The following is a 25824-nucleotide window of genomic DNA, read 5'->3' on the forward strand; positions in this document are numbered from 1 at the left end:
TGTTTTTCATACATTGAAGGTTTGTGGCAACCCTGCATCAAGCAAGTCCATCAGCACCATTTTTCCAGAGCATTTGCTCACTTCCTGTCTCTGTGTCGCATTTTGGTAATTCTCGCAATACTTCAAACCCTCCACCAGCAAAAAGATTACAACTCACTGAAGGCTCAGATGATGGTTAGCATTTTTTAGCAATAAAGTACTTTTTAATTAAGTTATGTACACTACTTTTTAGACATAATGCTATTGCACACTTAATAGACTACGGTATCGTGCAAACACAACTTTTATATGCACTGGAAAACCAAAAAATTCACGTGACTCGCTTTATTGCGGTAGTCTGGAACCAAACCCTCAATATCTCCTAGGTCTGCCTGTACTTCATCCCAATTCTCACCATTGCGGGAAAGTAGGATTATTAATATTTTCAGGGCGATGGGTGTCTTTGGCAGTCTGATGAGGCTTATTGAGCCCCATCTTGGAATAACATTTTTAAACGCACAAAATACAAATGGTCGTATGATGATCAAAACATTATTGTATAAACTAAATTTGTGATAGATTAATACATGAGCATTTTCATTAACATATTAAATAACAAGGTCTAGTGGCAGATCTAATCACTGCTGTAATTTCAAAGTCGTGATGAGCACAGATGCTATTCCCAGTCAACTACAACAACTGGAAGGAACAGGAAGACATCTGTGATGTTCCTGGTGACGAAGACACAGGCTCTATTAATCCTAACTGTGGCTAGTTGCTCGCGTTCATCGTGGAAGGAAATGCTACATTTCAGCTGGGGGGTGAGTGAAAACAAAGCTGTCCTTTCCTCAGGCGCAGGAGACTTCTACGGAGGAGCACGTGCAGTGTGGGGTGTGTACCTTCTATGCTGCGAATGTCCTTCCGCCACAGCTCCAGGTGGGTTGTCATCTCACGAGCCTTCTCTATGAACCTCTCCCAAGACTTGCTGCTATACCGTTTCCACTGGTCCCACTCAGATAAGTACCTCATTTGGGTCTCCTGAATGTCCCTGCATTGAGAAACAAGCATGACAATGACAAGGCAGGGTCATCAACCTCAGCACCAAATAAAACCCCAGCCGAGAGGATGTGGAAAACCTGGAGCCCTCATGCAGTCCTGGTGGGAATGGAAAATGGTGTGGCCACTAGGAAGAAGTTCAGCAGTTCCTCAGAAAGTTAAACGCAGAATTACCACATGACCCGGCAATTCCACTCGTAGGTAGATACTCCAAAAGAATTGAAGACAGGGTCTCAAACAAAAACTTGTACACAAATGTTCAACGCAGCAGTAAACACAATAGGCAAAATGTGTCAACAACCCAGATCTCCATCAAAGGATAAATAAACTGTGCTCTATCCACACAGTAGAATGTTATTCAGCCACAAAAAGGAAGGAAGTACTGATACATTCTACAACTTACATGAACCTTGAAAACATGAAGTTAAGTGAAAGAAGTCAGACACATGGATGATTCCATGTACATGAGATGTCCAGAATGGCAAATCTATAGAGACGGAGAGTAGATTAATGGTGGGCAGGTGCTGGGGGGAAGGGGCACAGAGTGACTACACACAACGATGAGGCTTTGGGGGTTGCAGAGCCACAAGATGGAAGCAGCCTGGGCCCCTGAGTGACTGCAATGTTCCCCCTTGACCTCAACCCAGGACTTTTATGTGAGCAAGAAATGAACTTCTAATACACTGAGATTTTACCTGTGTGCGTATCTTTGTCACAGCAGCTTAGCTTATCCTAAGTAATAAACTTTTAATTATGTGAACTCTTCAGGAAATGCATTCCATGCATAAAAAGCACCTCTTCCCAAAACATACACCATATGCCTTCCAGATGGCTGCTGGACAAACCTTAGTCTCCGCTTCTCAGAGATGTTCAGTGCGTATTTCCGAATGGATTGGTTGTCAAGGTTTTCAGTGATTTCTCCCTCCAACTGGGAGCTGTAAGAGTCTGTTGGCTTCAGCAAAGTGCCACTTTGCTTGTCCCGGGGAAGGATGGTCGTCCTCTTACGAGCAATAGACCGGTAGCTTGGCAATTCTTGAAGGAAAGTCACAGGTGGAGAAGAAAAGCAACTGGAGTCCAAAGAGAGGCTCTCTGGATAAGAAGGAAGAAAACCACCATTCACCCCAGTGAACTTGGGGACCAAAACCCAAAACTTATGTAGGAGACTTAGATTTCAGAGACCCTAACGAAACCTCACAGTCAGGAGCCTGGGCCACTGACAGAAGTATTTGTATCTTAATTATTTCATTTACCAGGATGGTGCTCAGGACAATGAAATCATCTGCAAAAGGGTTCATTTCCAGCAGGTGTGTTTTAAGTTACATGATGCCTGCATTCTAGTGTCTGGCTGCAGCCACTTGCTAGGTGTGTGGCTTTGAGTAATCTAACCTCTGTTTTTCATTTGGCGAATAGGGCTAGTGACATTTGCCCCAACTATCCTCACACAGTGTAGGGTATCCACTGTATGGGATAAAGCTCTGAAAAGCATAAACTGCTTTGCAAATGCATAGCGACAACAACACCATCAACGACAATAATAATAATGGCGTTTACGGAGCACTTCCTTTGCACCAGGCACTCTGTTAAGAGCTTCATGACCACTCATGGGATGTGGGCTGGCCTTATGATCTGCTTGGACCAACAGAATGCAACAGAAGTGATGCTGTGCCAGTTCTAAGCCTAGCCTCAGGAGGCCTTGCCAGCTTCTGCTGTTCTTTGCACGCCAGCTGCTGCCTTGTGAACAAGCCCAAGCTAACCTGCTGGAGGATGAGACCAGGTAGAGCAGGGATGATCACCCCAACCGAGACCATGCCAGGCCAGCCTACAGCCAGCTGTTGCCCAACTGACCACAGATGCTCACATGTACTGAGGTAGGTACTATTATCATCCCCATTTTACAGATGAGAAATAAAGTCATTCATGGGTTCTCCAACCCCTTGCCCAAGCCCTCGAAGCCCTGCATGATCTGACTCCTGCCCGCCTCTCCAGCTCCTCAGGCTCTCTGACCTCCAACCTACATTTCTTAGGATCCTTCATATACTAAAATGGGCCTGTGTTCCCTCCTCCTCAGAGCCTTTGCGTTGCTGTTCCCTCTGCCTGGAGTGAACTTCTTAGCTCCTACTTGAATGCCACTTCCTCAAGGAAACCAACCCTGCCTCACTGCACTATTGTAGGTGTCTTTTTTTTTTTTTTTTTGCGGTACGCGGGTCTCTCACTGTTGTGGCCTCTCCCGCTGCAGAGCACAGGCTCCGGACGTGCAGGCCCAGCAGCCATGGCTCACAGGCCCAGCCGCTCCACGGCATGTGGGATCTTCCCGGACCAGGGCACGAACCCATGTCCCCTGCATTGGCAGGCAGACTCTCAACCACTGCGCCACCAGGGAAGCCCTGTAGGTGTCTTGTTACTCATTTTCCCCCACACAGTAAGTCCTTCACAGTACTTATCACAATCTATAACCTTATATTTCTTTGCGTGACCATGTGAGTATGTCTGTCTTACCCAGTGGACTGTAAGTTCTCGGAGGGCAGGGACTGTGAAGATTTCCTCACCATTGCAACCCAGAACACAGCAGCATCCCTGGCTCAGAGTAGTTCAATAAATACTTATTGGATAGATGGATGAGTGGATGACATTCGTAACTTGCCCGTGCTTAGAGAGCCTGGGGGTGGGGGCATTGGAAACAGAGCCAGGTCTGCCTACTCAAGAATCTCTATTAACTATACTTCAATAAAAATAAAAATAAAAATAAAGAATATTCACTCTGCTACATCAGACCACAGCTGGAGGCCAAGTTTTGCTGTGCCTTGTGCAGAGGTCCGAGGAGGGAGAGCTTTCTGTTGAAGGTGAGGAACGAATGCCACTTTCAGGATGTATTTTATACCTGATCCGATTTTAGTTTGGGAAGACCATCCTGAGTGGAGACAGGACATGGAAGGAGGAGGTAGGAGGCAGCTGTGATAACCTAAGCAATTACCCCTCCAGGGAGCAAAGCTTGCTTGGGTTTGAATCTGGGGTCTGTCGATTACTAGCTGTGTGTCTTTGGGGAAATTACTTAACTTCTCTGAGCTTCAGTTTCCTCATCTCAAAAACTCATTCATTCACCAAATATACCTATCATGTGTCAGATCTGGAGCTAGGGATACTACAGTGAACAAAGTAAATACCCTACTCACATGGCACTGAGGCTAAATAGAGGGGGTGTGTGAGCCCTGTGGATATTTGGGGAAGGGCATCCTGGGAGACGGAAACAGCAAGTACAAAGGCCCTGAGGCAGGGGCATGCACAGCATGCTTGAAGAAGAGCATGGAGGCCTAGGTGAGTGGGGAAGAGTGAATGAATGGGAGCCTCGAAGGCTCTTTTGTTGGTGGCCCCCAAAGAGCCACACCAGCCCTCTGTGGTCTCCTCCCCTTGAATCCCGGCTGGACCCATGACTTGTTTTTAAACAAAGGTCGCGAGAGAACTGATACTCTGCCAGTTCCAGATCCAAGCCTTAAAAGGGCCAGGAAGCTTCTACTCTGTGCTGTTGGGAGCCTGGGGCTGCTGTGTTAGAAGTCCAGCGATGCTGCTGACACAACCACGTGGAGAGAAAGAGGCCCCAAGGCTCCAAGGAGGACAACCAAGGAACTGGCTGACAGTAAGGATCAAGGTCCCGGCTTATGACCCCAGCAGGCCGTTGCAGCCGGTCCCCAGCCACACTGCTCATCCTCGCCAGGCCCCACCATGGGCACGAAAAGGCCACTGGATGCTCAGACCCAGCAGATAGGACACAGAGCTGAGCAAACCGTCTCCTCTGTAGCCTGCTCATTTCCTGATGCACAGGATCAGCAGAAACAATAAAATGGCTTAAGCCATCACATTCGGAGCAATCGATCAAGCAGCAACAGGGAGCTGGGACAGGAAGAATGGAAAGCAGGGATCAGAGAGGTGGCCAGGACAAACCAGGTCAGACTCTGTGGGCTGTGCTATGACCCTTCAATGTGGCAGACGGGCAGCCACCCGGGGCTCTGGGCCAGAGCATGTCGTGATCTGAGCACGTTTCAAAGGATCACTCTGTAGGCTTCAGGGCTAAGGACGAGATCCATCACAGGAGTGCCAGCTTGCGAGAATCAAAGGCGATCATGCAGGCAGAAACACTGAGCACAGCCCTGCACGCAGTGGGCTCTGTAAATGTACTTATAGCTAACAGCGAGGGAGCGCTGGGGGGAGGGGACCGGCCAAGGCCTTGATCCGAGCTGGAGTCTGCTGGTGCAGGACAGTAATCCTTGCCTCTCCGATGGGCAAGTTCACATCGCAGAACAGCTGTCCCACTGCTGATGACACGGACACGCGTCTGGAGCCCTGCCAGTCACCAAGCGCAAGCCGACAAACCCGGCTCAACCTTTACTCCCGGCCCCAGCCCCCCCCCGCCCCGCCCCGAGGGCATGACACACTTCCATTAGTAACATGGCTCCCTAAGCAAACACGGGGGTCCGGGGTTGGGGTGGAGGCTGAAGGCTAGAGGCTCGAAGCCCACCGCTCCTCCCTCTGGCCAGCAACAAAGGGCTGTTATGAACCAGAACAAAGGCCTTTGAATATGGAGCGGCACTGACCCACTGAATATTCAGCAACTGCGGGACCCAGGGCCGGAGCTGGAGACGGGCTGGCTTGTCACCCACTAGCCAGGCCACCCCAGGAGAAACAAAGACCGTCTCTGAGTCACACGTTTCTCATCTCAGGAACAGTGGATATAATACCATGACCTCAGCAGCGTGATCATGAGGACAAATGTACCAACAACATAAATGATACTGGCTGGGAATTTGGGAGCACACCTTGCGCCAGGCTATTTGCAGTACACGATATGCATCACCACACGCAATTCTCTGAGCTACTCAGTGAACAGAATTATCCCATTTTACAGATGAAGAAAGTGAGGCTCGGAGAGGTTGGGTGCTTTGCCCACTCACACAGCTAGGAAGTGCTGGAACTAGGAACCTATCACAGGTCTGTCAGATGCCAAAGCTATAGTCTTTACTATGAGACCACTCGGTGGGCCATGGATTTGCAAGTGCTTTGTAAACAATAAAATGCCACGCGAACTAATCATCTGATTGTTCTTGCAGCCACACCACAGGAAGGATACATCCTATTCACATTTCCCAGCAACAGCCTCTGATGGAAAACTCTATTTTCAAAACGGCCATCACTGAAGAGGAATGCTTTTTCCTTTTCAGACATCCTTGGGAAGTTCTGCATCTTCAAGTTAAAAGAAAAATCACAACTATACCCTTGAACACAAGCACCATTATTTTTGTAGCTGGTACACTTCCAACCCTTTGCATATAGGACCACACACTTTTCAAAGCATGACATCACCGAATTTCTCACACCACCCTGCTGGGAAGGCTTTGCTGCCCTGGCTTTTCAACAGGGAACCTGAGGTCTGGAGAGACGGCGGCTTGCCCAAGGCTTTGATGTCAAGACAGACTCCTGGTTCTACCGATTCTTAGAAAGGCAGGTGACATCACCTCTCCTAGCCTTGGTTTTCTCATCCTGAGAGGATAAGAATGGCTCACTAGTTACTGTCAGACGTTCTCCTGAGGTGATCATTTAAGCCTGTGGTGTGTAGGCTGCTTCATGACCATGTGCATGGGAGGCTGGAGCAGGTCTCAGATACGGGGCTGCCTCCACCTAGGAAGGCCTAGAATCTCTTGGCCACTGGAGTCAGATTTCAGCAAGCAGGAGGTTACTTAGGTGGGAGGATGACTGGGTAATTATTACAGGAGATATGGGGACAGGGGCAGGGGTAACTGCTTCTTCTGGTATCTGCTGTTCTTCCAGGTTAAGGACAAAGTTAGTCTCTCTGAGGCTTAGAGCGGTGCCTTGCTCACAGAAACCTCTCCATCTGGAGAATGAGTGAATGGATGAACGAACGGGCAGAGGCAGGCACATCTGGAGAGCATCCTGACGTCCCAACTTGCTGGGCAGCTCTTTCCACAGGACACCAAATCCTACCAATGAGCACAAACATTCCCAGAATGTGGGCACAGGCCAACTGTGACCTAAATGGCACCAAAACCACTGCCAGCCTCCCTCAGGGGCTTGCCGAGAACCTAGCCTGACCGTATTTGGTGCCGGCTTCACTTCAGGGTTTTTCTTCCCACTCACAGAATCATGGAAACTCTGGAGAAGAAGGGACCTTCTGGGTCATCTGGTCCAGGCAACCGGCCAGCTGCTGTTACAATGAGTTCTGTTTGATACCTTGCATGGAGTCCCTCTCTGTGTGGGACTCTGGGCTGGGGCAGGGGCTCTGGAGACGATGAAGGTTTACAGACTTGCTTCCCGCCTCGAAGAGTTTCCCCCCGCCTCGTCCAACCAGCACTTATCTCCCAAGTGCCCAGCCCACTGCATCCCTGTCATTAGCCCATCCTCCTCCCTATGTGTTTACCTGCGTATTGACTCTGACCGTCTCCCTCCCCCATTAGACTGTGACCTCCATGAGGAAAGGGACCCCATCTCTCTCCTTCACCACGGAGTCCTCAGGCTGTAAGACAGAGCCTGACACATGGCGGATGCTTAATAAAAACCTGTTAAGTGAATGAACACATGCATGAATGAATTGTGAATAAATGAATTTGGTGCTAAGGATACAGGCAACGTTGGCTCACCCACCAGGTAGACCAAGGTACATGTTTAGCACACCAGCAAAAGAGGGGCACCAAAAAAACGAGAAGAAGATGTGAGGAATTTAAGCATTTAATATTATTCTTTTCTTTAGGGGTGACTTTTTATTTCACAATTGAAAAAGCTGGCACAAAAATATTGATTGGGATGTTGACTGCATATTACAGCCTTTCTACTTCAGGTACTTTACACAAGGCAGCCCTATTAGACACATGCATGCACACCCAGTTTGACGTTACCAGTAAGACAATGTAGACATCGATTTCAGAGCTTCTTAGACTTCTTTCCACTCATGTCTGTGTGTGTGACATTGTTTTGATTTTGGATGCTAACTGGAGCTGGGGCACCTGAATAATTTCTGCTCACAGCTGCCAAAGGGTCTTAACTAAGGAGCTCCCAGTGCAGGGGATCTGGTTAAAGCTTCATGACATTTCTACCAAGTGCTCAAAAACCTCTGAGGCCAGGGGACTCATCAAGGCCCTACTCCTGGCAGGACCACCCAACCACCCATCCATTCATTCACTCATTCACTTGAAAAGAGTTACTGAGCAACTGCTACGTGCCATGCACCGTTCTAGGACTGGGACGCAGCCTTGAATACGACACACAAACTCCCCCTGCCTCTGGAGGAGACAGACAATAGACAAGTAAGAACAATATATTTCAAATGGTGATAGATGTCTGGAGAAAAATAAAGCAGGGGTGTATTTGAGCAAAGCCTGAGGGGAGGGAGGGAAAGAGCCACGTGGTTATCTGGAGGAAGAGCATCCAACAGAAGATAGAGACGAGCAAGGTAGAGACAGAGAAGAGCAAGTGCAAAGGCCCTGAGGCAGGACCGTGCCTGGTCAGTTCGAGGAACAAGAAGGCTCGTGTGGCTGAAGGAGAGTCAGCAGCGTAGGAGGTCGGGGAGAAACAGGCCAGGCCACATGGGGCCTGTGGGCCATGTTGTTACCTTGCTTGGGTAAGGTGGGAACCAAGGGGGGTTCTCAGCAGAGAACGATCTGACTCGGATTTAACAGGATCTCTCTGGGCAGCCATGTGGCAATTTCTGTCCTTGAGCTACGCAGGTCGGCATGGCTACAGCCCATGGCAGGGCATCACGTGTCGAGGGGCACCATCCTGCAATGACGGAAACGTTCTATAATGGTACTATTTAACATGGTGACCACTAGCCACTTGTGGCTACTGGGTTACTGAAATGTGGCTGGTAAGACTAAGGAAATGAATTTTTAATTTTATCAGACTTTATTCAATTTACACCTTACAGCCACGGGTGGCTAGTGGCTACTGTACTGGACAACACAGAGGGGCCTTTTTCACAGGAACCCAGAACCTAGTCTGAGAGGGGAGGAGCCGGGGCCTTGGGAGCCTCCTCTATCTGCCAGACTGCAGAATCGCAGGGCTGGGGGGACCTGCGTGAGTCACACCACCTGGCACCTGGGTGGGGCCTGGGGAACGGCTGGGTCCCAGGGCTTTATGACCAGACAAGCAAACAGCCGTCAGGAGCAGTGACTAACTGCGCAATCAGATCCATGCTGAGCCCAGAACCCAGGCCTCCTGGTTTCGAAGCCAGTAGAGCATCCGGTGGACTGTCCATGGAGCTGTTACGGTGCTTCTGTCTGTCTGAGGAGGTGACACGACACGTGGTTAAGAGCACTGGCTCCAAAGCCCGCTGCCTGGATCCTAACCCCGGCTCCACTTGCTACCCGTGTGACCTGGCAAGTTTCTTGACCATTCTGTGCCTCAGTTTTCCCACCTGTAAAATAGGGGTAGTGGTTCCCACCTCGCACAGCCCTCCTAGGCTATTAGATGGCTCCTGTATGTCAAGTGCTTAGAAAAGAGGGCAGCAAATCTTTTCTGTAAAGAGCCAGATAGTAAATACTATTTACCACACGGTCTCTGTCACAACTATTCAACCTGCCACTGCAGTAGGAAAGCAGCCATAATGCATGACTGTTTCCTAATGAAACTTTATAGAAATACGTGGTGGCCCAGATTTGGCCCATGGGCTGTAGTTTGCAGACCCCTGGCTTAGGGCAGTGCCTGGCACATCGTGCTACCTACTTGAAGCCAGGACTCTGATTATTTATTGATGAACTTAATGTACATGAAGATTTAAATCTGCAGTGGCAAGGGGGAGGAGGGGGTGTCCTCTCGCTAAGGACCAAGCTACTCCCTATGTGGAGTGTTTATCTTCCTTGGCTAGGACCTCTCCAAAAAAGGCTTCCAACTTTCCTGGAAGTGACAATAACCAAAAATTCGCCTTTACTGAGCCTTTACCGTGTGCCATGATGATGTCAAATCCTTTACCTAGCTATCTCCTGTGAGCCTCAGGATGGGCCCTTCTTATGTATTACCCTTATTTTGCAATGTGGAAAGTTCAGAGAAGACAGGACCTTTTTCCAAGGTCAAGTTAAGGTCTGAACCATGAGGGCAATGACCTCAGCATGTCTTACTCACTCTTACACCCCTAGTGATTAGCATGGGGCTGGCACATAACAGGGACTCAAAAAACATGTCAAATTAATACACGGACACGGTAGCTCTATTCACAACATGAACATCCTTCTGTTGCAGCAGCTTGTCAAGTAACATCTCAGGGCCTCAGTTTCCAGGGGGATAAAATGGGCAAATAACACCTACTACACTGAGTTGCTCTGAGGAATTAAAGAAAGTTACCCACTTGAGTCCCAAATCAAATTGCTGACGGAGCCTACTGACCCTCAGGGACCGGCTCCTGCTAGCTGACCTCGTCCCATCTCCTCTCCAAGCTCCAGCCCAAGGCCTCCTCAGATACATGGAGGCCATTCCCACCTCTGCCCTTTGCTCTTCCCGTAGCCCCTCCGAACACTCTTCCCACCGGGGCTTCCCATTCACCTGCGCTGGCTCCTCTACATCCCTGGGCCTCGGCTCAGCGGTCCCCTCCTGGGAGGGCTGTCCAGGCGGGCCGCTCCCCCTCTCTGTCTCATCACCTGCTTATCTCCTTCTCAGCACCTATGCTTAGCTGTCTCTGACCCATTTCCCTCCACCTGTTTAGGGTCTCCCCTGCTGGACTAGAAGCTTCGTGAAAGCACGTCCCTTGCCTGCCTCTTTGGTCCCTAGGCCCCTCGCCTGGTGCGTGCTTTTGGCCCAGGATCAGTTCCCCACCTTCTCCTGGTGGGAGTGGGAAAACACAGAAGGGCTGGGTGGTCCCACAGCCAAACAATGCTGTTTTACAAAGCAGCCAGATTGCAACAAAGTTAACAACACTGAAAAGTCATTTCCCCCTTTTATCCCTTAAATTCTTCACTTCCTGAAGAAAAAACCAAACAAAAAAAGCCACTCACGGCCTCTGGCCTTTGGGCCTAATCCGGTCCTGAACTGCTGGGCAGACAGAGCTCGGCCTCTTCCAGACAGAGGGGAAAAAAATAACTCAGGTCAGAAGGCTGGCTCACTGTGGCCTGTGTCCAGGCCTGCACAACAGCCCTCCCACCCAGGACAGCTTTGATGAGTAACCTGGATGAATGGACTTAGCAGATAAAGTTAAAAAAAAAACAAAACACTGCAGGTCAAACGGTTACTTGTCTTCAAATTTCCTAAAATCGGCAGACTAAAATAGCCCACGGAATAGTTGTTTAACTACATAAGTATCTAACAGATACCTTCAGAGAGTATAGGCACAGAGCACATGCAGTCATCAAACCTGATAATACTGGGGCTAGAAAAGGCCCTAATAATCATAATCATAATAATACCAAGAGCTACCATTCAAGTGCACAGCGCCTGCCCACAAGGTGCTGCTTATCTCATTAAATCCTTTCAGTGACCCTAGCAGATGGGGGTATGTGAAAATATTTTGGAACTAGGTAGAGGGGATGGTTGTACCATATTGTGAACGCACTAAATGCTGTACACTTTAAAATGGTTGATTTTGTTATGTGAATTATGCCTCGATCTCCGCCCCCAAAAAGTCACTGCATGCATGCTAGCCGAAGGACTCCCGACAGGAATGAAAATGTAGTTATACTACACATCCTGTACACATACATTTACTGGCTGGTATGAAGTACTGACAGACCGGAATATGGTAAATATTTGACAAAGGGAAAAAACCATGCAGAGTCACTCCATTCAATAAACACAGAACATGCCAGGTACGATGGGGCTGAGGGGCGAAACGCCCTGGAAGAGGGCAAAATGCCTCATGGTCAGGGGGTGGGGAGGCGTTGCCTCTTGGGAGGAGGGGACATTCCAGCTGAGAGCAGAAGTGTGAGGAGCTGGCCCTGGGAAGAGCAGGGGGAAGGGTGTGCCGGCTAGAGGGAACAGAGGCTGCGAAGACCTGGAGGGAAGCACTGGGGCCTGGGAGGGGTGGGGAGCAGGTGGAGAGGCCCTGGAACAAGGCGGTCCTCCGGCTTCCATTCCTATCAGAATCTCCACTTTATAGATGAGGAAACGGAAGCTCAGAAAGGGCAGTAACTTGCTCAAGGCTACACAGTTTATAAGAGGCCAAGTCGGTGTCTGAACCTGGGTCTGCTTAATTCCAAAATCCCTGCCCTTAAAAATGATACAACTCAAGAGAAGTGAGAATACAGTTCAAGGGATACTTTGACAGGGTGAGGCTAGCGGGCTCTGTGGGTACAGAGACGAGACATAGTCTAGCCTGTGGGAGGGGAGGTAGTCAGGGAAGGCTTCCAGGAGGAAGTGACACCAGACTGAAAGATGAGAAAAATAGTATGCCTTAAAAGGAAGTAAAGTAATAGCCTCATGGTAGAGGGAACAGCAGAAGCTTCTCAGGCTCAAAAAGTGGCATGGGAACCGTCAGGTGGGGGTGGGGGGTGTGTGTGGAGATGGGAGCTAAGATGGGGACCAAATCACTAAGGGCATCCTTTCAACTAGTGTTTATTGAAGGCCTCCTATACACCAAGCACTGGGCTAAGCAGGGGGATGCCATGGTGAGCCAAACAGGCCCAGGCCCTGCCCTGCTGGAGCTTACCATCTAGTAGGAGAGCAGAGACATCATAACAACAGTTAACACTTACATGGGCCATGGCAGCCACTCCCCAGGATGGCCCCCTGTGACCCTCCCCTCCTAATATTCACGCCTCTATACAGGCCCCATCCACACTGAACAGGGCTGACCCGTGTGAACAATAAAAACAACACAGTGTGATTTCTAAGACCAGCTCATAAAAGACACTACAGCTTCCGCCTTGCTCTCTCTTGGATCATCTGCTCTGAGAGAAGCCAGCCACCACATCTCGAGGACACTTAAGCAGCCCTCTGGGAAGTCCACATGGAGAGGAACTGAGGCTTCCTGTCAACAGCCAGGGTCAACTCGCCATCCATCTGAGCGAGTCATCTTGGAAGGGATCCTCCAGCTCCAGGCAAGCCTTTGAATGACTGCATGGCTGGCTGACACCATGACTGCAATTTTGTAAGACAGACTGAGCCACAAAAGCCTAGATAGGTCACTCCCCAATTCCTGACCCACAGAAACCTTGAGGTAAGTGGGTTCTAAGCCTCTAAATTTTGGGAAAATTTGTTCCAAGGTACAGATAACTAACTTAAGCATTTACTTATTTATATAAGTAAGTTATGAGTTTATTTATATAAGTAAGTAATTTATATAAATTACCTGAATCCTCATAATGACCTCCTGAAGTAGGTACTTTCGTTATTTAATACATAAGGAAACTGAGGCACCAGGCACTTAACTGCCTTTCCCAAAGACAAAACCAGTGAATGGGAAAAAGAGGATTGGCATCTGAGAATCCAGAGTCTAGACTTGAAACCACTACACTATAGCTGCCAGCATGGCTGTGGGCATACTCCATCATTCATTCAGTCATCACAGGTTTAGTACCCACCACGTGCCGGACACTGTTCTAGGTCCTAGGGGAACAAGAAAAAGCCCCTGATTTTCATGGCACCCACATTCTAGAAGGAGAGATAGCTAATAAACCAGGAAATGATCACACCACATGGCTTCAGATGGTACTAAGTGCTTTGAAGGAATAAGCAAGGTCAGGGTAAGAGATAGGGGGGTACTTCTCCAAACAAGATGACTCCAGAGGTCTGCCTCTCTGAAGTGACATTTGAGCAGAGACCTGACAGGAGCCGAAAGAGGCTGCCATAGGAAGATCAAAGAGAAATGCACTCCAGGCAACGAGAACAGCAGGTGCAAAGGCCCTGAGGCAGAAATGACCTTGATATGTTGGAGGAATGAGAAGGCAGTCAGTGTAGCTGGAGCAGCATGGGCTAAGGTAAGGCTGTAGGTGATGAGAGCCTGCAGAGATGGGCTGGGGTCCTTGCTGGCCTTGTTGGAGGCCCGGAGCTTGTTCTCAGAGCAGTGGGAAGCCACTGAAAAGTTTTAATTAAGAAGGCAATGATTGTCTATTCAGCCATAAAAACAAATGAAATAGTGCTATTTGCAGCAACATGTATGGACCTTGAGATTATCACACTAAGTGAATTAAGTCAGAAAGAGAAAGACAAATACCATACGCTGTCACTTACCTGTGGAATCTAAAATATGACACAAGTGAACTTATCTGCGAAACCGAAACAGATTCACAGATACAGAGAACAGACTTGTGGTTGCCAAGGGGAACGGGGGTTGAGGGAGGGATGGATTGGGAGTTTGGGACTAGCAGATGCAAACCATTATATACAGAATGAATAAACAACAAGGTCCTACTGTATAGCACAGGGAACTATATTCAATATCCTGTAATAAACCATCATGGAAAAGAAAAAAAAAAAAGGCGGCAAATGTTGTGATCTGTTTTATCATTAAGAAGGATACACATTTCCCAATTCTGTAAACTAGACGCCCTGTGTCTCCTGACCCCCTCCAGCTGTCCTCCCAAGATGCTCATACAGTGCGTCATGGTTTACAAACTGCTGCAAAGTTATAAACACAGTCCCTTCTGAGCCTTCCACTCATGCTGGTGGGTACAAGGTCATAAAATATCATCTGTCCAAGGGACAGGGAGAACCTTTTGATTAGAGGCGCTAGTTACAATACTCATAAAAAGATGCTTAGAGATCCCCGTGAACACCCAGCAAAGATCCAAGGAAGAGGAGTCTCCTTGCCTTCTGTATGGGAAACCAGGGTTGGCATCTTAAATGTGATGAAGTGTGATTAAATAAGAGAAAGATAAAAAATCATGTGGAAAATATTTGAATAGCTGTTACTGAAAGGCTGAAATTGAGCTGATGCCAGCACTAGTAATACTGCATTAGAAAATAATTAGCATCAAACCCAGTCTTTTTTCTGATTCCCGAGCACGTTCCCGGAGTTTGAGTCACTCTAGATGTTTTTCTCTTTCTTCTTCTAGATGTTGAGATCAATCCAATCAGAGGGGCCCAATGCCCAAATCTACACTCATGCTTTACTGTAGATCCTTGTAACAAAATCTCTATTCTCAAATTGAAATAGAAAAAACGCTGCAGATAAAACTCACAGTGGGGAAGTTGAAGCCAAGGTACTAGGTATTGGAAGCATTGTCCACACACACACACACACACACACAAAACCTCACGGTGGGGTCTTGTGTTTTCTTAAGGGCAAATATAAGATATGAATGCTGCAAGGAAGCCTGCCTGGGTACTGGCAACTTTTCTATCTTGACTGAGTAGCGGTTGTACACATTTATGTTAAAATTCACAGAGCTGTACACTTCACTCTTAAGTTTTACCCAATAAAAAAAGGGAAAAGCATATACTTGTCTGGCTACCACTGATAGTGCCTTTTCTGTATCAAGCACTGTGCTAGGCACTTCACACATTTTTCTCTCAACTAATCCCACCAACATCTTATTCCCATTTTACTGCTGAAGAACCTAAGGTTCAGAGAGGGCAAGTCACTTACCAAAGATCACATAGCAATAAATAGCCGAGGCAGAATTCAGTTCTAAGTCCATCTAATTGTAAAGCCTCGTATATTTGGGAGGCAGCCACCTGGTATCAGAATGTTAGGGCTGACAGGGATCTCACAATCTTTTCATTTAACATCTAAGATTATTTTGAGACTTGCCCGGGATCCCTCGACCAGCTTTGGGAAGGCAAACTCACCACTGTCGAGACTCCCATTCTAGTGCTCCTTTTGGTAGGGCATGGGCTCTCTGAATTGGGTGAGGGTGGGTTGGAGGAGGGAGACCAGCAATAAGAAAGATCCGCTTTCCCCCAAGCCGGGAGGTGGGGAGGGGGCCGGGCCCGCGCCGAGCTCCCAGCACCTCGCGGCCGCTTGCACCCGCCGGCCGCCTGGAGCCGGGTCCGCGCCGCCCTACCTTGGTGGATGAAGGCCTGCCTGCTCGGCCTGCCGGGCGGGAGCGTACTGGCACTGGACTCGCTCATGGCTGCGCCGCGCGCCCCCGAAATGCCGCCGGAGACCCGCTCCGGCCGCCGCCGCCTCCCGGCCTTCCCTCGCGGAGCCGGGATTCCAGATTCCGGGGCTGACGTCACAGAGGCGGGGGCGGGGGCGGGGCGTCCCGGTGGCCCTTCCCACGCCCGACCCCGCTGGACCACCCGAGCAGCCCTGCGCTGGGAGGCGAGGTGTAGCCGGGAGGCAGTGGGAGGGTGCGGCTCCGCCGCGTCGGGGACCCATGAGGCGCGGCTGGAGAGCCGGAGAGACCCGGGACAGCTCCGTCCAGCGGCCGCGAGGAGGGGAGACCTCCCAGATTTTAAAAAGTGTAATAAAAATAACCAAGACGCCGAACAAGTGTATCTAGTAGGTTACCATTTGGGTACCAAAAGGAAAAAAAAAGAGGGAGGGACTATATTTGTACATGTTTGTAAATGCATAAGATATCTGTCGAGTGGGGAGCTGGGAGGCCTGGATGAGAAAGGTACGAGGGATAGTTTTTCACTACGTGCCGTGTTTGTCTTTTAAAATTTGCACCTTATCCACGTTTCATCTCTGCCTCTATCCAGGTACAGCTTAAAAGATAGAATGAAAAGGAATTAGCAAATATAAATAAGTGCCAAATAATTAAAGAAATGTAATTGTATATACATTTGTATACAAGTAACTTCCAAATTAAATAAATGGGAAGTGTAGATAAATCGCCTATGCAGAAAAATTCTAAATAATTTATACAGCTACTTCAAGGAGGTGGAGCCTGACTCCCCAGTCTTTAAGTGCGGGCTGCACACAGTGACTTCCCTCTGAAGAGGACAGTGCGGAAAGGGAGGGCGGGGCACGGCAAGTAACTACCTGAATAATACCTGACAAACACTTGCTCAGACAGATGATCCAGGTCGACATCAACAGTGATGTCATGTTGATGGTATGTAAGCACCCTTGATATGATGTGATGGGAATGACACTCTACCTGTGTGGGTCTTTCTCCCCCAAACCCATAGCCAAATCATAAGAAAAACATCAGATAAACCCCAGTCAAGGGACGTCCTACAGAAGACCTGAATAGCTACACAAGACTGTCAAGGTCATCAGAAACAGGGAAAGTCAGAAACTGTCACAGTGAAGAGGAGCCTAAGGGGACATGACCGCTTAAATGACCACTTAAGTGTAATATGGTCATCAGGGTGGGAATGTGTAACAGGAAAAGTAACAACTAAGCAAATCCGAATAAAGTATGGACTTTAGATAATAATACTGTGTCAATATTGGCTCATCTGCTACTGATGTAAGATAGTAATAATCACAGAAACTGAGTCTAAGGTGTATGGAAATTCTCTGTGATATTCTCAAATTTTTCTGTAACTCTAAAACTATTCCAAGATAGAAAGTTATTTTTTTTAAGAAGTAATTGCCTGGATCAAAATAAATGCTAGTAATAAATGTAGTAAAGGGTTGGGTCACTGAGTTTCCAATTGGAAACTGGTTTCTAATTATTCCCTGAGTGAGCTTGGCCATGTGACTCAACCTCTCTGAGACTCTGTTTTCTCACCTGTAGAAAGGGTTGTAGTGAGAATAATCCCCTGAAGTGCCTGGCAGAGCATCTGGGGGAAAAAAACCCAAACAAACCTAATCTGATGCCAACCTCACACAAAAGAAAATCCAAAGATATAAATGTAAAAAATAAAACCATGAAAGTGCTTTGTAAAAAAGTGTTTTTGTTTTGTTTGGGGTTCGGTTTTGTTCATTTATTCAAACTACATAAAATTTTAAAATTCTGCAAGACAAGCAATGACATTTCTATGAGGCTATTCCTTGCAATGTTGTTTATACTAGCAAAAGAAAGAAGCGGCCTAAATCAATATAGATACAAGGCTGGTTGAATACATTTTGACACATACATCCAGCGATCAAATAGCTGTATATAGAAAGTTCTACATATAGAAAGTTCTATGTGTGGAAATATACACTTAAGTGAAAAAAGCAAGGTGCAGAAGAAGTGTATTAGGTAAGCTACCATTTGGGTAAAGAAAATACAAGAATATGTATGTGCTTGGAAATGCATAGTAAATTTCAGGACAAGTTGGGGGTATTTACTGATAATCCTTTTCTTCTGTATTGCACAGCTATATTACCTATATATGCTTGAAGTTTTAAAAAATTACCTCTAAAGTCTGTGGCACAAAGCAGTGTCAAGAAATGATGGCTGTTTCTGTCGTGAGACAGTGCCTCCTTCTTCCCTTCCTCACCAGAGGCCACCTCCCAGCCCTGATCCCAGCCCACAGATCTGGAAGGAGATGGATGGAGCCTGCCAGTGCTCATCTCCCTCCTACTGGTCTCACGCGGCACCTGGCACCTGGCCCTGGCTTGGTCTGCATCCCAAGCCAGGAGAGGCCTTGGGTTCTCTCTGGGGCAGGGGAATGAGCCCAGAACCCTGAAGGAAACTCCTTCCTCCCAGGAGATGACTGATTTTACAGGAATAGAAATAGGGTAGTTCTTTGGGAAAAGGTCTCAAAAATCTGTTGGAAGGAAATAGAAGGGGGAAGAAGGCTGGTAGCGGACAAACAGAAATTCAGACAGAAGGATGGCGAGTAGGACAGAAAGCAGAATCAAACATGGAATTCTTGATTCCATTTAGGTATTGCTTTATTTCAAGGGGAGGCGCATGTCTTTCCACAGCGCCCCCTATCAGCTTTATCTATCCTAGCACTTTACTTTTACTACTTGGTTTGTCTGTTTCCCGCACTGGAATACAGTATGAGGAAAGCTATGGTGGGGTCTCTCTTTTACTATTAGGATAATAATAATAGCTGCCACTTATTGAGGACTTACTCTGTACCAAATCCATATCATGCATTACCTCATTTAACTTTCATCATCTCTAAGAAGACAGTAGGAACCTTCAATCCCCATTTTAGAGAAAAAAGAACCAGGGTGCAGAGGGACAGGGTGGAATCAGCCCTCTGCTCTCCTTCGCCACCAGCGATCACCTGACCCAAAGCACCACCACCTCTGCCGAGGCGAGGACTGCCTCCTGCCTGTCTCCCTGCCTTGTCCAAACCTTGTCCACCAGCAGAACCAACTTCTCAGAAAGGAAATTGATCTTGTAATTTTCCTGCTAAACATCCCCTCCTCCTCTGGTTTCCTCTTGCCACTTAGAATACACCCTCGCTCTCCTTATCATGTGTGGAGCAGGCTTTGGGGGATCTGTCCAGCCCCATCTCCTACCATCACCACTGTGGCTGGCTTCCTTTCTCCTCCTATCTGAACACACCTATCTGTTCCTGCCTACGAGTTCATGTTTGCTGTTTCCCTCTTCCCAGAGCCTGCACCTCACACTTGCCCCTGATTTTGTCCGCTTCTCCCTTCACATGGCAAAATATGGCCACATTGCAGCCCCAAGTTGATATAAACTCTGAAAAGACTGATTAGAGGTCTGAGTCACAATTCCCAGATCCTGGGAGGGAGAGTCTGATGTATTGTATTTGACTTAAATAAAGAGTAAAGGACTTCCCTGGTGGTGCAGCGGTTAAAAATCTGCCTGCCAATGCAGGGAACACGGGTTTGATCCCTGGTCAGGGAAGGTCCCACATGCCGCTGAGCAACAAACCCATGTGCCACAACTACTGAGCCTGCGCTCTAGAGCCGGCGAGCTACAGCTACAGAGCCCACACGCCCCAACTACTGAAGCCTGTGCGCCGCCAACTACTGAAGCCCACGTACCTAGATCCCGAGCTCTACAACAAGAGAAGCCACTGCAATGAGGAGCCTACGCACTGCAACAAAGAGTAGCCCCCGCTCACCACAACTAGAGAAAGCCTGCGCACAGCAACAAAGACCCAATGCAGCCAAAAAAAAAAAAAGAGTGAATTCCTGGCCCCATTGACCACGTTCTTAATGTAGATTGTCCTGGTGCATCCTATTGCCTTTCCCCTTCTTTCCACCCCCAACAACTGTCATTCCACAAGTGATCTACAACAGAAATGCTTTGTAAACTGCAAATGTCTAAATAAATGTTAATATAGTAGCTGTGGCTGTGTAAGACATAACTATGGGGTTGCAAAATGGGACAAAAAAGGGGGCATTTTATATACCACAGATGCGTGCAAATAAAGGTCATCATCTTAGTTCATTTATAGCCAGAGAATTAGCCAGTAACCTTGGCTACTCTGAATTTTAGTGGAGAGTTTGAGTTTGCTGTTGGTTTGTTTGCTTTTCTTTACTCATTTGGCTGATTTGCCTAAAAGCTTTTAGAACAATATTTTCCTCACCTTCTGACATGTTCCCTGACTTACACCAAAGTTCTGACACCTGCTGATTGTAAAGATCGCAGCTCTTTTATTTCTCAGCAGTGATAACCCAGTCTGATTCTCTTAAGGGATAATGAGAATTTATTAGAAGGTTGCTGGGTAAGACACAGCTGAGCCTCAGAAAGGATGGAAACCGAGGACTGGAGAGAAACCAGGAAGATGATTCTCTCTCCCCTTTTCTCATTTTGGCTCGTCTCTGAGGCTGCTTGTTCCTTCTCACACTATGTCCCAGCTTTCCACCAGTACAGGTGGCAGAAAATGACCGGCGGTAGCTGGTGCAGCCAACAGATCTTCGTCGTTGCTCTGTCTCTCTACCTGTACTTTTCTGAGTAATTTCCAAATCTGTTATTAAGCGCGACACCAGCCTCATTTTAAATCAAGTTTGGGAGACCTTTTCATGCAGGACTGTAGAATTTTCCCACATATATCACCTCACGAGGAGGAGACAGCTGTGGGTGCAAGTATTACCACGGAAAGAAGAGGGAAGCATCTTCTGTGGGTTGCTAGGCCTTGGTCCTACCAGGTGTCTTCCTCTAAGAAAGGCCGGAACAGAGCAGTAAGTTTTGAAGTGTTGTTGCATAGGTTTGAGTCAGGGATTTGTTTTTTTCTTCTTTGTAAGAAAAGAGTGTTCAGTAATTGCAAAAAAATTTTTTTAATAAAAAAATAAAAATGGGTGTAAATTATTCTAAGGCGCTTGTATCAGGAATGCTTTCATTTGTAAGTAACAGAATGCCCAGCTTAACCCTTCAGGGCATTTTTATTTATTTAGTAAGATATCTCAAGATGAGTTTGGCAGCTCATCAATGCCATCAAGGACTTAGGTTCTGTCTTTCCGCTTTGCCATCCATAGCATGTTGGCTTTTTGTCTTCATGGCCACAAGATGGCTGCCACATCTCCAGACATTACATCCATGTTGAAGGTACTAAAGAGGGATAAAAGACAAAGCCAGCAGAATTTGGCATTATGACCACCCTTAGCTGCTAGGAGGGTTGGGGAAGTGAGGATCTGGTTCTCTAGCTTATAGAATAGGGTTAGGAATGACTACTGGGTGGTCCAGCCAACATTGTCTGCTCTACCTCTTCTTCAATAACAAATAATACAAATGTTCATAAAAGACGGGTGATTGCATTAAACCAGTTCCGCCTTGACTCCTCTTTTCATTCCCCTCACCTCCTTCTCCTAGAGGAGATGGGAAATCCTGGCATGGAGCAGAGAAGTTTCCCTGGGCTGCAGGCCCTCTCACGCTGACTGTGCTTTCGTCTGAGGTCACTGTCTCTAGGACATGCTGGGAACAGAGCTTCCACAATCCCACTACCATTTGCATTGCTCCTTCTTTTCCTTCCTGTGGGATCTTGAAGATGTTCTGGGGTGGTGAACGTAGAGTTCCAGAATGAACAACCTTGGTGCTGTTCATGAACATCCGTGTCTAATAAAACAGATGCCAGGCTAACGTGGAAGAACATGATCTCAAAAATGTGTCTCCAGGACACACAGATCACTCACAGCGGTCCCTGCAGGAAAAGTCAACTCACTAGCTTGTAAGAATTATAATAATGAATCTCCATTGCTGATCAGATTATCATAGAATATCAAAAATCCTATCTGGGGACTTCCCTGGTGGCGCAGTGGTTGAGAATCCGCCTGCCAGTGCAGGGGACACGGGTTCGAGCCCTGGTCCAGGAAGATCCCACATGCCACAGAGCAACTAAGCCCGTGTGCCACAGCTACTGAGCCTGTGCTCTACAGCCTGTGAGCCACAACTACTGAGCCCACGTGCCTGGAGCCTGTGCTCCACAGCAAAGAGAAGCCACCACAGTAAGAAGCCCGCACACCGCAACAAGGAGTAGCCCCCACTCGCCGCAACTAGAGAAAAGCCCACACACAGCAACAAAGACCCAACGCAGCCAAAAAATAAATTCATTAATTAATTTTTAAAAATCCTATCTGTTAGCCTGGTCACTTTATTTTTAGGAATTTACCTTAGGAAAATGTAACACATAGGCACAAAGGGTTACAGTGAAACTAATGATGGTGGCAATGATGACAGTGAAGCCACATTGAGTGACTACTTTCTGAAGGCCGGACACCGTTGTATGTACTTTATGTGGATTAATCCATTTAATCCTTACAATAGTCCAGTGAGGTAGGGACTACCATAACCCCATTTCACAGATGAGAAAAATGAGCTCCAGAGAGTTAAATATCCTCTCCAAGGTCCTGTAGAGAAGTGACAGAGTTGAGCTTGGATCTCAGGAAGTCTGAACCCAGAGTGCACATAGTCAACCACTGTGTTTTTATGATGATCCTATTTCAAATATAAAACAAGGAATTCCCTGGCAGTCCAGTGGTTAGGACTCTGTGCTTTCAATGCCAAGGGCCCGGGTTCAATATCTGGTTGGAGAACTAAGAACCCAAAGCCACACGGTGCAGCCAATATGTGTGTGTGTGTGTGTGTGCGTGTGTGTGTGTGTGTGTGTGTGTATAAAACAAACCAACAAAAAAAGAATGTCCGACAATAAGAGGTCAGTTGGGTAAATTATCCATTGAATGGAATGCTAACTAATCCTTAACAACGATGTTTTAAAAGAACTCACATAATGACATGAAAAAAATTTTCACAACATTTGTTAAAGTGAAAAAAAATTGAAACAGAATACAAAAAATATAAAGAATATATAGGATATAATCCTATTTTAGTAAAAATGTATGTGTGGGGCTTCCCTGGTGGCACAGTGGTTGAGAGTCCACCTGCCAATGCGGGGGACACAGGTTCGTGCCCCGGTCCGGGAAGATCCCACATGCCGCGGAGCGGCTGGGCCCGTGAGCCATGGCCGCCGAGCCTGCGCGTCCGGAGCCTGTGCTCCACAATGGGAGAGGCCACAACAGTGAGAGGCCCGCATACGGCAAAACAACAACAACAACAACAAAATGCCAATGTCTTGAATGAACACACACCCCCAAATCGGACAAATTAAAGATTAAAGGATTAAAGGATAATAAAGAGGCTTGAAGATAAATGCAGTTCCTCCCCAGGTGGGCTTCTCTATAGGGCTGCTTGAGTGTCCTTACGACACGCTAGCTGGCTTCTCCCAGAGCGGGTGATACAAGAGAGAATAAAAGGTCTTTTATGACTTCGCCATTGAGGTAACATACTGTCATTTCCACGACATTCTACTGGTCTCATAAATTGTCCCTGTTCAGAGCTGGAGGAGAACACACAGGGATGTGAGCACCGCAGGATTAGGACCATTGATGGCCATCGTGGAGGCTGGCTATCACAGCACCTACCTCACAGGGCTGTCGCGGGGATTAAATGCATGACCATACGGAAAGGATTCCAGACCAACGCTCTGTATACTGTAAGGGCTCATAAATGTTACCTTTTGTTATTATTGGCCCAGGGAGAACCAGTTTCACTTTCTTCAGCTACTTCACTGTTATTGTAACCGAAAGTGGGTCCAGCTGCTCCCCACTCAAAAACCAATAAAGAGGCAAGGTTGGTGGCAAGGAAAGTTTGCTTTATTTTGGATGCCAGCAACCGGGGGTTTGGGGGAGAAGGTGGACTCCTGTCCAAAGGCTGACTCCCCCTCGCTGAGAATCAGTGGGCAAGAGCTTTTATAGATGGAGGGAGGGAGCTCCATGCAGTAAGAGCACAGCCAGCTCTGACAGTCGTCTTGAAATTTGTCCTGCGGTGGTCTGACCAGCATCATCTTGATTGTTCTAAGTACAGTTAATCTTCAGTTCCAGGGTCGGTTTGTTCCCATTTCTTTGAGGCCAATTCTCAGAATCATGGCAGCTTATGTCATGGCTACAGTCTGGTCATCATGGACTGGTCAAGTTAACTTCTTCTACACGGTGGAGGTTTCAATATCTACAGGACAGCTCACAGGGTAAGGCTCAGAATATTTTCTAAAGCCCTTGAGAAGGAACTAAAGGTCCATGACTTTGCTTACGGACCAAACTATTACTGTTTTGTCCCGTATGATTGCTTTTGTTTGCTTCTGCATTTTCTCACTTCCCTGATTAAGCTTATTCTTTGGCTAAAGTTTTTCCACAGACAAAAGGCAGACTGGGGACATGGGGGGCAAGGACCATAGGGTCCTGCTATGTTTCATTACCATTAAAAAAATTTTTTTTTAATTTTAAATTTTTAAAATATATTTATTTAGGCTGTGCTGGGTCTTAGTTGTGGCATGCCTGCGGGATCTAGTTCCCCAACCAGGGATCCAACCCGGGCCCCTTGCATTGGGAGCGCAGAGTCTTACCCACTGGACCACCAGGGAAGTTCCCTCATTACCATTTTTTTTTTTTTTTTTTTTTTTTTTTTTTTGCGGTATGCGGGCCTCACACTGTTGTGGCCTCTCCCGTTGCGGAGCACAGGCTCCGGACGCGCAGGCTCAGTGGCCATGGCTCACGGGCCCAGCCGCTCCGCGGCATGTGAGATCTTCCCAGACCGGGGCACGAACCCGTGTCCCCTGCATCGGCAGGCGGACTCTCAACCACTGCGCCACCAGGGAAGCCCCCTCATTACCATTTTTAAGATAATAATCTTTTTATCTTTAATCCAGGATGCCCCTCAGAATCACGTGGATTTTCAGCTTAATATTGCCTTTTAAAATAATTTTAATTGTCTTTTGAATTTATGAAAAGAATAATGCTTGTTCAACTTTTCAGAAATATGTATAAATATGCTTGTTTCCAATGACACAGAAACAAGAATAAAAACTAACATCCCTCTTAATACTCTATTCTATTTCCCTCTCCAGCAGTAACCACTTTTAAGCTTATGTTCTTCTGACCACTTTACCTTAACTTAGAGACATGTTATGCCCAAATAAGTCACTTGGCTTGACTCCATTTCAAGGCTACAATGCGAAATTGGGGAAAGTCTGCAAGCTCCAAGGAGTCGGACGCTGGCTCTGATGTTTGATAGTGGTGTGTCTTTGGGCAAGTTTCGTTTTTCTTTGTTTGTATTACTTTCTATCGCTCAGTCTCCATATTTGTAAAGCTACCTCATGGAGAAGTTAAATGAGGTCATACACGACGTCAAGTGTCAGGTGGGCTCCCAGCCCGAGGTACTTAGTATAGATTGGTTCCCTTTCCGGACGCAGCACCTTCTGGACAGACTGCAGGGACTTTCCACAAGGGGGCGCAGGTGAGCGGGTGTGAGCGGATCGCAGCCTTTGGGCTGAGCGCAGTCCCTGCTTCTGGAGGCTCCGGGGCTACGTTTGTATTCACTTGCAAGCATCCTTGCAGTGTGTAAACACCATCCTCTCGGGAGATGGCAGAATAAAATCATGTCTTGGATATAATGTGTGCTCCAGGGGGTGGCAACGGCTCTGCTTTGCCCCTGGGGAGCCTGCCTTCTGGTTCCTATGGAAGTTTCACAGCTACTCTTCCCAAAGCATTGAGTCAAATCCCTTTTGTGACCAGGAGCCTTAGTTTCACCACCTTTAAAATAGATGGTGTCATACTTT

The 25824-nt window shown here is 47.4% G+C and overlaps 1 protein-coding gene across 7 annotated transcripts in view; it reads right to left on the minus strand.

Moving 5' to 3' along the window:
- Positions 1-16383, minus strand: part of TMC7 (transmembrane channel like 7) — a 53406-nt gene extending 37023 nt beyond the window's left edge. For 4 of the 7 annotated variants that reach the window (XR_013824162.1, XR_013824163.1, XM_079899128.1 and 1 more), the window contains exons 1-2: positions 15966-16383; positions 879-1027 (exon numbers count right to left, since the gene is read on the minus strand). Coding sequence is in view for 5 of the 7 variants with exons in the window: in XM_079899128.1 (XP_079755254.1) it covers positions 879-1027; positions 15966-16282 (466 nt within the window). In the remaining 2 variants the exon portion in view is untranslated. Of the gene's footprint in view, positions 1-878; positions 1028-1730; positions 2125-15965 lie in introns of those variants that run through there. The other 3 variants (XM_079899129.1, XM_079899127.1, XM_079899130.1) reach the window with 3 other exon arrangements.
- Positions 16384-25824: the final 9441 nt, after the last annotated feature.

This window comes from Stenella coeruleoalba, assembly GCF_951394435.1.
Source record: "Stenella coeruleoalba genome assembly, chromosome: 15".
In the NCBI taxonomy this organism is placed as follows: domain Eukaryota; kingdom Metazoa; phylum Chordata; class Mammalia; order Artiodactyla; family Delphinidae; genus Stenella; species Stenella coeruleoalba.